Source organism: Panulirus ornatus, chromosome 39 (genome assembly GCF_036320965.1).
Source record: "Panulirus ornatus isolate Po-2019 chromosome 39, ASM3632096v1, whole genome shotgun sequence".
NCBI classification, from domain to species: Eukaryota; Metazoa; Arthropoda; class Malacostraca; order Decapoda; family Palinuridae; genus Panulirus; species Panulirus ornatus.
The window spans coordinates 13,247,604-13,261,882 of record NC_092262.1 but is presented as its reverse complement, the minus strand read 5'-3'; the positions used below and the strand labels follow the sequence as shown (position 1 = coordinate 13,261,882).

Sequence of the window (14,279 nt, the reverse complement as noted above, 5' to 3'; positions counted from 1 at the left end):
TCTCTCATTATTGGCAGACCTTCAGCCTCATGAATAAGGTAACAATATTTTGATCATTTTATTCAACCCAGAAGTGAATTCGTGCTAGTTTAAATGACTAGTTTCCTTATATTTAACATCAAACTAGAAAAAATCTGATATTGTACTAGTCAGATAATTTTCTATATATTTTTCCAAGCAACTCAATAAATTACATATATTTAACTTTTATCCCAAGACCATTAGAGAGCTGTCATGTTTCTGTGCACTAATTCTCTAAAATAACTATTATCAAGCTCTGGTAATATCATTATTTGTATTACTTCATTATACATCATTATGTCACCAAATCCACACAGTGTCTTGCTTCATGGCGTCTCAACTACATTGAAATAGAGAAAGATTCTCAGGTAAGTCGTTCAATAACACTAGATGAATGATAATGCTTTGATAAAGTAGAAAATGTATATGTAATTGATCATATAGCCAGACTGCCTTTACCTGGGATTCGAACCTGGATCTCCCACCCCGGACGGCCCAGGATCAGAAATGCTAACCCCCCCCCCACCCTCTCTCTCTCTCTCTCTCTCTCTCTCTCTCTCTCTCTCTCTCTCTCTCTCTTTTGAGAGTTAAAATTTAAAGTACATGTACATAACTGTGGGTATGGCAGTTGTACATTTGTAAGTAAATCTTTCCACAGGACTTAAGGTATGTTTTACAGTTTCCACCGCACACATGACTGAGGTTTTCCTTCAGTGATATATATTAGAAAGCTTCAACAAATAAACTATATTGAATACTTATATAAAGTTTCCTAACTGTTGTGTGGCATAAACTGAAAATAGCCAACTTTTCTTCCATTGTTAAGCTTGATGGTGAGATTCACAACTGTAATTTCTTATAACAATATTACGACAAACTATTCACAACCTAAAATACCTCAAACCTTAGTACTTTGTTACCACACCTCACTCCTTTAACAATACGTTACTATTACGTCAATATAATCACGGTAACAAATGCTCAGTTGGTGTGGCCAGAGATATTGCTCTTATATAGTCTCACATAATGTGTTAGACATCATACATATGAAACCTAACCAAGTCATAATTATGAAACCTAATCTAGTCATAATTATGAAACCTAGATAAGTCATAATTATGAAATTAGCGTACTTTGACATGAACTTGCTAAAATATAACTCGGTAATAATTATGAAGAACCTAGTTATGATCGAAATTAGCGTACTTTGACTTATGAAACCAAGTTCAGGTTTCATAAGATTGACTTATGAAACTAAGGCTGGTTTCATAACAGCCGAGATTGAAACCTGGGCTAGTAGGAACATAGCCAAAAATCCTAGCCGGGTTGAAACCTAGAGCCAAAAAAACCTATCCGTGTTCATATATTGAAACCCACCCTAACTTGACTTAAGCACCGTTGCCTAGAAAAGTTATCATAACTACATTAACCACAAGCGAGGTACATTGATGACTTGGTTATGACCTTAGACTCCCATATCCTGCAGCAGCCAACGTTATCCTACTGTCGAGGTACATTGTATTGCCCTTCATATTAACATCCGTTAAACTCCCACATTTTCCCGACACTTGGAAGCCCTATCCTCATTTTCCGATGTTTTTCTCTTCACACTAAACTACCAGATAGATATGTATATCCAGAAAAACTACCAGATAGATATGTATATCAAGAATGTTCATCATAATCGTCTATGTTGCAAATATGACTGATGACGTCAGTAATCTAACCAACATTTAATGCCAGCATTTTAAATTTATTGAGAGATCACCCACTGGTCTATTATTCGTTTAAATTTCATTCATCTATTGGTCTATTATTCGTTTAAATTTCATTCATCTATTGGTCTATCATTCGTTTAAATTTCATTCGTGGTGTAAGAATAACGAAATCCATTATGGTGTCGAAAGGACATTAGGAACGACTTGATTTCGTAATCATTGGAGCGGGTACGGTGTGTTAAGCTGAAAGGAAATACACTGAAGAAATTCCTATTGATGTAGAATTGACCCCAAATATCCCGGATATTGACCTAACTTGCCTCTTGTAGTTCGTTTAAAATGTTTCCACAGTTTTCTAGAAGTAAAAATAATCTCAATCATCCTTGCTTAGTCACCACCTTAAATACTACACTAGTATTTTTCTTTATCCTCCAACCAGCTTTTTGTTATTGCCTCTAGTGACACTGGTACTGGATCTCATGAAGAAACGTTCATTGTCTTCGTGTACAGACTGATACTTAATTGGTTGATTGGCTGTTAGGCTGTTAATTGGTCTTCCACTTGTCTGTAATGGACAGCATTTCAGTTCGAGCTTCTCATGTAGCCTGATACAATGCAAGAACCATATTACTTTTTCTCTAGTATGTTAATCATATCTTTATATCTTTACGTTTCTTTACGTGAGATGGTCAGACAGTTTTACTGGAATAATCCAGTTATGGTCATCTATATATAAATAACCAAACATTTGCCTCTCTCTCAACTCTTGGCGAGAATAGGCCCAATTACCATAATTATCGTGTGGCTACACAACCTTAACTGGGTCACAATTATTTTTTTATATTAATTACCAGCATCTGACAGTAAATAGTGATGATAAAGCGTAAAGATAGAAAAGCATGTACATTGGGAGGGAGGGTTGGGGGTTTAGAATAACCTCCCCTGAGAGGAGGGAACATGATGGCTGGGTTTTCTGTAGCGGTGCACGTGTGTCCTGGCCTCCGCCCCAGCTCTGTATCCTGATCAGATAATGTGTGATGTTTTGTGGCGCTGCCGAAACATTAGCATCTAATTATGACAGCTGACATGGACACAGAGGACTCTAGTGTTTCCATCATCATCAAGAGGCGGCTCACACGTGAGTATAATGGTCGAGTGGAGGGCAGTGATGGTTGATGTAGGTGATCATGCTACATGGTACACCCCCATGGCCGGGTCAGGCCTGCCTACCTGGGAAGGATTTTGGGTCTGCACGTCTAGCATGACCTCGAGGAACATAGTCCGAGTAGTAATAATGATTTACTCATCCCAGGGAAACTGTAGTAGGTGATTGGGGAAGATTGGTTTGTGGTCCTGTTGGAAATGCCGATTGGGAATTTTGCATTAGTGATAAATCGATTTTTTTTATGGGGGTTAGGTTTACCTTCGCAAGGAACCTGAAATAAAGCCAAAAATGAAAAGATTCAGTTGCAATATTGATTTCCAGAACTGGAAAGTGCCCTAGCCTTACTTCCATCTTGCAATTTGAATGTTAACTGAAGACCTTAAACTGCAGAGGGTTATGAAGATCAGGGATGTGGATATCCTTTTTTAAGGCACACTTCAACACTAGATTTGAATTTTAAAGGCATAAAGTATAACTTAAGCTTTTGCAGTACAAAGAGCTGTGAATTTTAATGATTTTTTCTTTGCAATGGTAGATTATTAGAAAGAAGGGAGCAGAATTGGAAAAGCACTTTTGCTCGGTATTGTAACTTTCCGTAGATGTTGAATGATTTTGTTCTGCGTTGCTAGTTTAGGGATTAGAGGATTTAATTAAGAGTTACAGAAAATGAAATGGAATGTTAGATTTTGATAATTTCATTGTTGTCAGTTTATTTTTGCGTCAAAGCTAGCTTTAGGAAACGTTGCTCATATTTTAGGTGTGTTATATTGGTTGCTGTGATTATATATTCTATTGAATAATATTAGATAAGGTGACAATGTATATCTTGGAGTATATATCACTTTAGAGCAAATCAAACTAAAAATAGAGAATGCACATGCAAAAAAAAAAATAGAACCTACAAAAACGTTACCTAATTTTCATTTATGTTCAAATATACTTATGCTTACATAAGAATTCACTGTCAGCGTGGAACATGATGTAGACCAACATTTATTTCTATCATTGCACTTACCAGGTGAGGTTGTTATAGATTTTGTTCATATTTACAAGTGTATTGCCTACTTTTGCTTTCAGTGCACATGCTCCCTCTTATACATACCAGTTATCACCTTGTTAAGTATTATTCATTAAAATTAATGCTCCAAAACAAGCTCCGCAGATATTTTTGTAATTACCACAAACTATAAAGCACAAAGCAGAATTAGCCCTTTCCCTATGTTAGTTTCTGTGTGGTACTGAACTGGTAAACTACCTTTTTTGAATAATGATAATAATGGGGATTATGTATATCAGAGAAATGGCATGTTTGATTAAAGCAAAATTTGGAAAACCACTTGTGGAAAATCAGCAGAACCTCCCTTTCGAAACCTTGCCTAAGTTCCTCTATGAGCCAAGATGTGTTGGTGAAATATGTTGTACCAACATTGAATTGGTCTGCTGCTGGGGTCACATGGATAAGCTGCTTTTGGAGAGGTTGGGCATCTTGGTCTGTTGCTTGTTGATATACATTGGCAGTTAGTGTGATACTCAATTATGTGTGGCTTTCTTAACATTATAATGGTAATTATACTTCTATAATTCAGCATGCTTATTGATAAATTTTGAGGTTTTCTGTTCTTAATTATAGCTTCTTTATATATGCTATATTATTGAAATGATAATTGATTTCACATGGTTATGAGTTAGTTGAATATTATGTATTGCAAGTACTGTACTGTAGTCTGTACAGTTCCTATATGTTGAATGACAATAAAGGTGGTAAATAACAACGCATTAGGAAGAAAGTAACTGTGTACTGCTTATATTGATTTGAAATGCACAACTTTTAAGGCTTTATGATTAATAGAAAAAATATGTACTCTATAATTGATAGAAGTTGTACCACACCTGAAGATTAATAGTATGGTACGTGGTGTGCAGGTATGGCTGTTTAAGTGATTTTTTTTTTTTTTCTTTTCTTTTTAGCTCTAATACAGGTTGAAGTAGAGCCAGTCGGCCGTTGGTTCCATGTTTATGAGGCACGCCGGCTACGTGGTCATCTCATCTCCTCTGCTGGGGAGAGTGAGGAGGAGAGTGAGGGAGAGGAGGGGCCAGAGGTAGAAATTGAAGATGATATTCAGTACCTGAGATCACTTGACCCAGCAGATTGGAAGGTTAGTACAAGAATAGTTTATTTTTCAAAGTGGTTGGGATTATATTGGCTTGCCAAACATTCATATGTTGCTTTGCAAACCTGGAGCCAAAAATACTCTGGGCTTTGTAAAGTGCAGGTTGTTGGCATGCATGTGAGTCTTGTGATACAACTTGTGGATATGTTTTATACTGGAACCAGAATGTAATGTTGAATGCTGTATATTGCTAATTTTTATATATATATATATATATATATATATATATATATATATATATATATATATATATATATATATAATCAACATTGTTTTTTGAATTTGTCAATAACTGAGGTCTTCTAAGTTTTTAATTTTTGCATTATGCTGAATATCAATTCCCTGGGGATAGGGGAGAAAGAATACTTCCCACGTATTCCCTGCGTGTCGTAGAAGGTGACTAAAAGGGAGGGGAGCGGGGGGCTGGAAATCCTCCCCTCTCTCTCTCTCTCTCTCTCTCTCTCTCTCTCTCTCTCTCTCTCTCTGTTTTTTTTTTTTTTTTTTTTTTTTTTTTTTTTTTTTTTTTCCCAAAAGAAGGAACAGAGAAGAGGTTCAGGTGAGGATATTCCCTCAAAGGCCCAGTCCTCTGTTCTTAACACTACCTCGCTATCGCGGGAAATAGCGAATAGTATGAAAAAAAAATATATATATATATATATATATACAAGTAGATTTCTAGTTTGAATTCCTTGCCGCCCATCATTGTATGTAGGATTATTCAAGTTTATAGATACTTCTCTCCAATGATTTGCTTAATTTTTTGAAATTTTTTATCATTTTTTAATGTTATATTTTGTATATTTTGAATGTTATATTTTGTAATGTTATTGTTACTATATTTATATGAAAATATGGACTATGAGCATTTACGGTATTTGATTTTACTCGTAATTCTTCCTTTACTTCAAACAAATGTACTTTGCATAAGGGCAGCCTAACGTAGAGTTTCGTAGTCACATAGAAGTTGAAGAGGTGTTTGCTGGATACTTATTGGAACCCATGATAAAGATAGAACAATGGCAAAAACCTAAGTAATAGCAGAGGTAATTGTGAAGTACAAAACACTGCTGTATGGAATGGTTGCTATCTAAAATGTGCAGACATTCAGGTTTTGGAGGGTTTCTTGATGTAGATGTTCAGACTGAATTTTTTTTTACCAGTATTAAGTCTCCCTAAATTTTTTAAATGTTCTGGTTTGAAGGTGAAATACGATGTAAATTCAAGCCATTGATTTTTGATTTTGGGAAAATAATTGAAAAGTATAATATTTGGTAATGAAAATATCATCAGAGGGGCAAATATATCAAAGTCTTAGTGACATGGTTTTGTGGAATGTATTGTACATGATAGGTTGGTCAAAAGATGTATATTGTATTGATACAGCAGGAGGTATTAGGAGGAGAGGTAGGCTACCCAAGAGATGGATAGACAGAGATGCAATGTTTCAGATTTATTTATTTTTGGAGTTGGTGTGAGTTGACCGAGTTTGCAACCAAGAAGTGCTTTTGTAAATATGGAAGTTCATGTTTCTCTTTACTGTCATCAGTGTTTATGAATAATGGAAATTGTAAGTAACTGTGGGATTACAAAGCACTGAAATGTTAAATGTACATAGCATTAAGGTATTATGCTTGCATTTCAGAATTCAGGCTTATTTTATTGTGTATTGTACATGTACTTCCATTACAGGACCAGGATCACTATGCAGTTTTAGGGTTAAAGAAATACCGATACAAGGCCTCAGATGAAGACATCAAGAGAGCATGTAAGTATACCATGTTGGGCCAGCATAGAGATGCGAAAGACATGCATGGTCATACATGTGGGTATCTCCTTAAAATCATAGTTTTAGGTTTAGAATTGTAATATCAGTAACACTTTAGAGAGAACTAGATTTTGGGGATGTAGGCTGAGAAACATTTTGAATCTTAGGGGAGAGAGTTAATCATTATATTGAGGTGGTAGAGACTGTTTAACTTATTGATGTGATTTTCACAGATCGCATGATGGTTCTTCGACACCACCCAGACAAAAGGAGGGGAGCTGGAGAGGAGATTCGGGATGATGATGACTATTTCACATGTATTACAAAAGCCTATGAGATACTAGGTGACCAAGTGAAACGTCGTTCATACGATTCTGTTGATCCAGAATTTGACGATGATGTACCTGTAATTAGTACTTTCAACAAAGCTCATTTCTTTGAGGTTTGTATAAATTGGATAGTACTGTATGCTTTTGTCCCAGAGATTGAGTAGACACCAGATGGATTTAAATACAATTTGGTCTTTGAAGTAAAGATTACAATAATTGTGAGAAGATGATGATGAGTTGAGCATGTGGTTCAACTGAGGAGTGGTCTGGAGCAAGAATTTACTCAAGATGATTTCCTCTTCTGCATTGGTCACTTGAAACATTGGCTTTCACCTTATTATTTTATTGTGGGTTCTTTTCTTGTTCTCTTTGTTCATGTTGACTTCTATTATCATAGTTATTTTTGTAAGTTTGTTTATGTGAAATGGAGCAATTTAGTATATAGGGGTGACATACTGTCTTTGGACTGAACCAGGACAAATGAAGCAGCCAGAGGAAATGACAGAAAGGTCTGTGGGGCTTGCTTGTTAACATGGGCTGTGGTTTTGGTACACTACAAATTGCAACTAGAGAATGGGTGTGAGTAAATGAAGCCTTTTTTTGTTGTTGCTGCCACCTTGCTAACATGGGAAACGGTGAACAAGTATAAAAAAAAAAGATATATTTTACTATCTATATCTGTGATGTCCATTTCCTCTGGGAACTTTTTCGAGGGGGTGGCCATTACTAAAGAATCTCCACAACGGGTAAATGCCAGTGCATCTTATCCTCAGTGCTATAGTTGCCCTCTGTCAGTCGTCTATTAAGGGTAAGGCACTTAAATGCAAAGAAGCATTACTAGACTTCACCAGTTATGGAGACTTGCTGTGGCCACCCCTTAGAAGAAGTTCCTAAAGGGAATGGGCATTGGAGAAATAGATAGATAGGTAGGTAGATAGTCAGGTACATGAGAATGTATGAAGAAATGATAGTTTAAGATTGTAAGTATTGATCAGGTGAAGGACATTGTTCAGATGAGGAAGTGAAAGATGAATTTTATGGTAACATCCGCCATAGCCTCCAATTCGTAAAATTGCATTCCCTTTATTCCCCCTTTTTTGATGCTGTTGTGACATGATGGATCACTTTTATTTGTACTCTTTCCCAGATTTGGTATTTCATTCTAATGTACATATTTTCCCCTATTTATTATTTTTCCTTATAGGTTGCTTTTTATTTGCATTGTTTGCAGTTGCAACTTTGGTCTAATTGAATGAAATGTAAGCAGAAAGCTGTTCTGGAGTGATTAGAATAACTTTGGCATTTCTTTGTCAGTGCCTTAGACTTTGGTTTTAGTTTATAATTTACTTGTGATGGTTTTAGTTTATGATTTACATGTGAATGTATTTCCAGTAATGAATATCGAGTGATAGAAGGAAGGCTTTTTGATTATTTGTGAAAAAGAATGGGTACAGTATATTTTATTACGGTAGCTTTAAGTATTACTTAGTATCTTTTTTCCTTTTCTTTTTCTCCAGGTCTTCACTTCTGTGTTGGAACGCAATGCCCGATGGTCAACAAGGAAACATGTTCCTGGCTTGGGTAAGCCAGATGACCCTAAACAAAAAGTAAGTTTATATGAATCATGATTTGGCTTTATTCATGGGTGCATTTTTCATGATTCTTGAGGGTCTGGCATTTTATGTGTGTGTGTTTCTCACTTAATCTGAAAGACATCATGTACATGTACTTCGATTTTGTCTGTCATCTCTTTAACCGTAGGTGAATAAAGTAGATAACGAATCGGTATGGCATTACTCCTTGTAATAGCCGAGATACATGCCATCTGATTAGATGTGCTTCCTTCAGCCTCTTTATCACCATTCCATATTAACTTCGCTTTGTTTTGTTATGCCTAAGACAGACACTGTATCTTTTTGTGAGGCTTTAAGTGTTATTAAACATTACTCTTCCTGTGTGTTAAGTCCCAAATGAAATTTTGGAATATGAATCTGGTGCTGGAGTATGTTATGGATTATGGAAAATAGACCGTAGAATTTAAAGGATACATATAACTGAATTTGCTTGGGCAAATTAAGATTTGATGAACAGCAGAGCTTGTCTATGAACTTGAGAACTTACAGCAATGGGTTGGTGGATTTGATTGGTAATTGTGGTAGAGAATTTATATGGACCATTTTTGTTTGATGAAATTATCCCTCAGTTTACAAAAAAGGGTCCGTTCCTGAAAAGCTATTTGTAGATTAAAAAGACTTAAAGCAGATTATCACATTGACTTGCATTAATAATTTTTTACTATATAATCATAAGATCCCTGTACTAGGCTTCCTGCTGCTGTAGTGCTGCACTATAATCAGAAGCAGGGAAATGATGGACTCCTGTAGAGTGAAAAGTAACGGTTTGTACTTTTCACCTATATATGATACAATCTCGCCAAGGAAAAGGTTTAAAGAAAAAATAAAAGATGACGATAAGGATGTTTAATTCTTGTGGGGAATAATTGAGTCGATATTAAACTTATAAAAGTAATTGTACATAATAAGTTTACTTATTCAAAATCAAGGATTCAAAATCAAGGTATATTCAACATGAGCAATTTGTGTTTATTGATGCTCCACCCATGAACTGCTCAGTTCATCTAAAATGATGCATCTATCTAATTATCTGACACCCGTTCCCTTCTGGAACTCCTTCAAGGGGTTGGCCATGGAGTAGAGTCTCTTTAACTAGGGAACTCTAGATGCTGCTTCTTTGCTGTTAGTGCATCATCCTTAATAGACCACTGTTAGAGGGCAAGTCTGTTGCTGTGTTTGTAGAGGCTACTACATAATGTTTCTACTGACTACTACTATCTTATGCTCCTGCTTATTTTTCTTACCTACTACTTCTACCTAATGTTGCTACCTACTACTGCAATATATTGCTCCTGCCATTTTGCCAAAAGGCAGGGCTAGCATATAGTGCTCACCACAGGAAAATCTAGAGTTACAAAGAATGAGATGTGTGAGTTTAGTGTTGTCAGGTGTTAAGTATGACAAGGAGAGATTGTATGTTGGTGAACAGAATGCCAGTAGTCCATTTTTGGGTGAGAAAGAAAGGTAAGATTGCTACCTGGGTCAGTGGAGTGCAACTTGACATCCATTGAAGTGCTGCCTCTTTACACAGCCGTCTCTAACCCTCCTTATATCCAAGTGGGAGGTACTGGTAATATACCCATCTGGTCAGTGGCTTCATGCCAACTACTATCTACCTATGTGCAAAAGAAAATTTAGATCAGAAATGGTTTCCTTGTACATTTTTTTTAATTAATCATAGGTAATGATTTTTCCCTATACAGTAAACCTATGATTTAACAGACTTAATTGTGGGGGGGTGTCCCTTAATGCCAAAAGTCTCTTAAATCGAGAATGTAACCTATGGTCCATTTTTCAGTACAATACATAATTCACACTTCCTTTTAACTCCTTTATCATTTGATGCCATTTAAATTGAAAGGATTGCAAAATTAGTTAATAAAGTCCATTAATGCCAAAAGTTCCTTAAACCGAGAATGTAACCTATGGACCATTTTTCAGTACAGTACATAGTTCACATGCCTCCTTTTAACTCCTCTGTCACATGATACCATTTTAAATTTAAAGGATTCCAAAATTAGTTAATAAAGTCGCACGTCTCTGTATACAACCTGACCGCTCAGTAGCTTGAGGCACACTGAGACTGAAACAAAGTGAGTATACCCCACACTACCAAAAACAAGTGTGACATGAAATGTGCATGGTGGGGCGTTCAAGATTTTTTTAATTTTTTTAAATATTAATTGATGTATCATTATTTGCTTGGTCCATTATATCAAGGGTTTGCTGTATAAAAGTAGTCCTGTATACTTTTCTATGTAATGGTGCTGGTGCACTCATGTTTTGAATGGACCACACTGAGTTGGGCTGTTGGCTTGTGTAGGATTATAGTTTTTCTTGTCATAATTTCGCACACTAGAGGCTTTACATTTTCTCACCTAGGAAGAGTGAAGAATGAAGGGTGACCTGATCACAGCTTTGAAGTCTTTAAAACAAAAAATTGGCATCATTCTGAGTCTGTTATTGTGTTCTTTGCAGGTTGACCGGTTTTATGGATTCTGGTATGATTTTGAATCTTGGCGGGAATTCTCTTATTTAGATGAAGAAGAAAAGGAAAAGGGACAGGAGTGAGTAATAGATGTTGGATTTGTTTATATGTTATATTTCTATTGAAAGTATGGAGATTACATGTCTAAGGTAATTGTGCTCAAGCCCCTTTTCATGGTATGTTAGAAAACTTTTTTCTTTTTTTTTTACATTTCTTTAGACATGAATATGTTTACAATAATCTTAAGTAACTGTAGAGATTTATTTGAGGGTGGTAATAACTGATTAGCTCATTAGCATAGTACTTCATGAGTTACTTTGCCAGGAATTGGGTATCCTCTTTTGCATCTAAAATAAATACTTTCTTTCAACTAGTCGAGAAGAGCGTCGATGGATAGAGAAGCAAAATAAAGTGGAGCGTGCTCGAAGACGAAAAGATGAGATGGCTCGACTCCGGAGATTGGTGGACAACACATATGCATGCGACCCTCGAATTGCAAAGTATGATTTTAGTTTCTTATCGCTGTTTTTTTTTTTTTCCCCCCCCACCAATATACAACTTTGCTTTAGAGAAGAAGCCAAGTCTTATGTACAGTGAATCTCTGTAGATGCATGTCTGAAACCTTTGACTCAGTTTTGTTTTACTTTGATATAGTAATTTAAAAGCATGGGGCCCATCATGGCCACCTCAGATGAATGTTAAGATAAAGATAGGTATTAGAGGAAAGAGAGTAGACAGGGTTAACTTGAGCACTCCAGTGTTTGTAGATCTATATTTGGAAATTGAAAAGGAAATACAAAGAGGGAAAGGCAAAAGGCTTTGCTGTACAAGGAAAGAAGATATAATGGTCAGTCCTAATGTGACTGGTCTGTACGCAGAAGCTGTACAGAGATCGCATATAGATGTTGGCTGTGATAGGTATTGTACTTGTCATTTATCAGAAGGTCAGATTAACCAGCCATCTGTTACATGGAGAATATTCTTGCATTGCTAAAATCCATTTGAATAAGAGACTTCATTGGACCCATAAGACGTTACATTGATACATAGAATTCCTCCAAGCTGCAAAAGTATGTTGTAAAAAATTATATAGAACAGGAAAAGTTTAGTTTAGTATTTTTGATTATCTTTTCCTTACAGATTTAAAGAGGAAGAGAAAGAGAGAAGACTGGCACAGAGAAAAGCAAAGGCAGATGCAGTCAGACAGAAGCAGGAAGAGGAGGAAAGAGTAAGTCAGATTATTTTTTGCAGAATTTTAAGGAACCTTCCTTACTTTTCATTTTTCGTAATATTCACGATAGGAATATCTCTTGGATATTGTGTTAATGCATTCATAGTACCAGAATCTCGGTAAGATGTTACTAAAGTTAGTTCATTGCAGCTTAGACTCTTACTCGTTTAATTTTTGTTGTGATACTTATAATGAAAAGATCTTGTATGTTGACATTTATGCATCCTCACTGTCCAAGATTGTATTGAATTATGATCATATTAAGTTAGCTTTTGCATTTTTGTCATTTGTGTTACTGATCTTTTGTTTGATGCAATTTCACCATTTCCTGCAATTTCATGCTCTTACAAGATAGTTCAAGCAGCAGATGAAGAAATGGCCTTATTCGCTCACTCCCAGTGTGTAACTGTCATATATATTGCACCATAACCAGAGCCCCCTATCCATGACCAAGCCTCACAGACCTTTCCGCTAATTCCCAGGTTCAGCCTGTTGAAAGCACTTTGTCCCCAGTATACCATGTCACTCAAACTTGCTGCATCTTGAGCATGCCTATTTGAATATTCAAGCCCTGTACCTTTAAACTTTACCTTTCCACCTCCATGGTTTCTCCTTTTCCTTGTCCACTCCATTTATGACATATACCTTCTTTATTTATCTTTCTTTCAAACTATTCGCCATTTCCCGCATTAGCGAGGTAGCATTAAGAACAGAGGACTGGGCCTTTGAGGGAATACCCTCACCTGGCCCAATTCTCTGTTCCTTCTTTTGGAAAATTGAAAAAAAAAAAAAAAACGAGAGGGGAGGATTTCCAGCCCCCCGCTCCCTCCCCTTTTAGTCGCCTTCTATGACACGCAGAGAATACGTGGGAAGTATTCTTAATCCCCTATCCCCAGGGATAGGGGATATATTTTATTTATTTTATTTTACTTTGTCGCTGTCTCCCGCGTTAGCGAGGTAGCTCAAGGAAGCAGACGAAAAAATGGCCCAATCCACCCACATACACATGTATATACATACACGTCCACACATGCAAATATACATACCCATACATCTCAACGTAAAGTGCGTAAGACAAGGAAGCAAATGGGAACTTCAATGAAGGGGGCTAATAGGGAGGTGATAACAAGTAGTGGTGATGTGAGAAGGAGATGGAGTGAGTATTTTGAAGGTTTGTTGAATGTGTTTGATGATGGAGTGGCAGATATAAGGTGTTTTGGTCGAGGTGGTGTGCAAAGTGAGAGGGTTAGGGAAAATGATTTGGTAAACAGGGAAGAGGTAGTTAAAGCTTTGCGGAAGATGAAAGCCGGCAAGGCAGCAGGTTTGGATGGTATTGCAGTGGAATTTATTAAAAAAGGGGGTGACTGTGTTGTTGACTGGTTGGTAAGGTTATTTAATGTATGTATGATTCATGGTGAGATGCCTGAGGATTGGCAGAATGCTTTCACAGTGCCATTGCACAAAGGCAAAGGGGATAAGAGTGAGTGCTCAAATTACAGAGGTATAAGTTTGTTGAGTATTCCTGGTAAATTATATGGGAGGGTATTGATTGAGAGGGTGAAGGCATGTACAGAGCATCAGATTGGGGAAGAGCAGTGTGGTTTCAGAAGTGGTAGAGGATGTGTGGATCAGGTGTTTGCTTTGAAGAATGTATGTGAGAAATACTTAGAAAAGCAAATGGATTTGTATGTAGCATTTATGGATCTGGAGAAGGCATATGATAGAGTTGATAGAGATGCTCTGTGGAAGGTATTAAG

At 36.5% G+C, this 14,279-nt stretch overlaps 1 protein-coding gene across 1 annotated transcript in view; it reads left to right on the top strand.

The window, feature by feature from the left end:
* The first annotated feature begins 2,687 nt into the window (after positions 1-2,687).
* The window catches only part of LOC139761228 (dnaJ homolog subfamily C member 2), a 49,552-nt gene continuing 37,960 nt past the window's right edge, over positions 2,688-14,279 (top strand). Inside the window, exons 1-8 of the mRNA XM_071685271.1 lie at positions 2,688-2,877; positions 4,873-5,060; positions 6,765-6,840; positions 7,074-7,282; positions 8,687-8,776; positions 11,282-11,370; positions 11,666-11,791; positions 12,432-12,519. Coding sequence (XP_071541372.1) covers positions 2,814-2,877; positions 4,873-5,060; positions 6,765-6,840; positions 7,074-7,282; positions 8,687-8,776; positions 11,282-11,370; positions 11,666-11,791; positions 12,432-12,519 — 930 coding nt within the window. The 5' untranslated portion in view covers positions 2,688-2,813. The remainder of the gene's footprint in view (positions 2,878-4,872; positions 5,061-6,764; positions 6,841-7,073; positions 7,283-8,686; positions 8,777-11,281; positions 11,371-11,665; positions 11,792-12,431; positions 12,520-14,279) is intronic.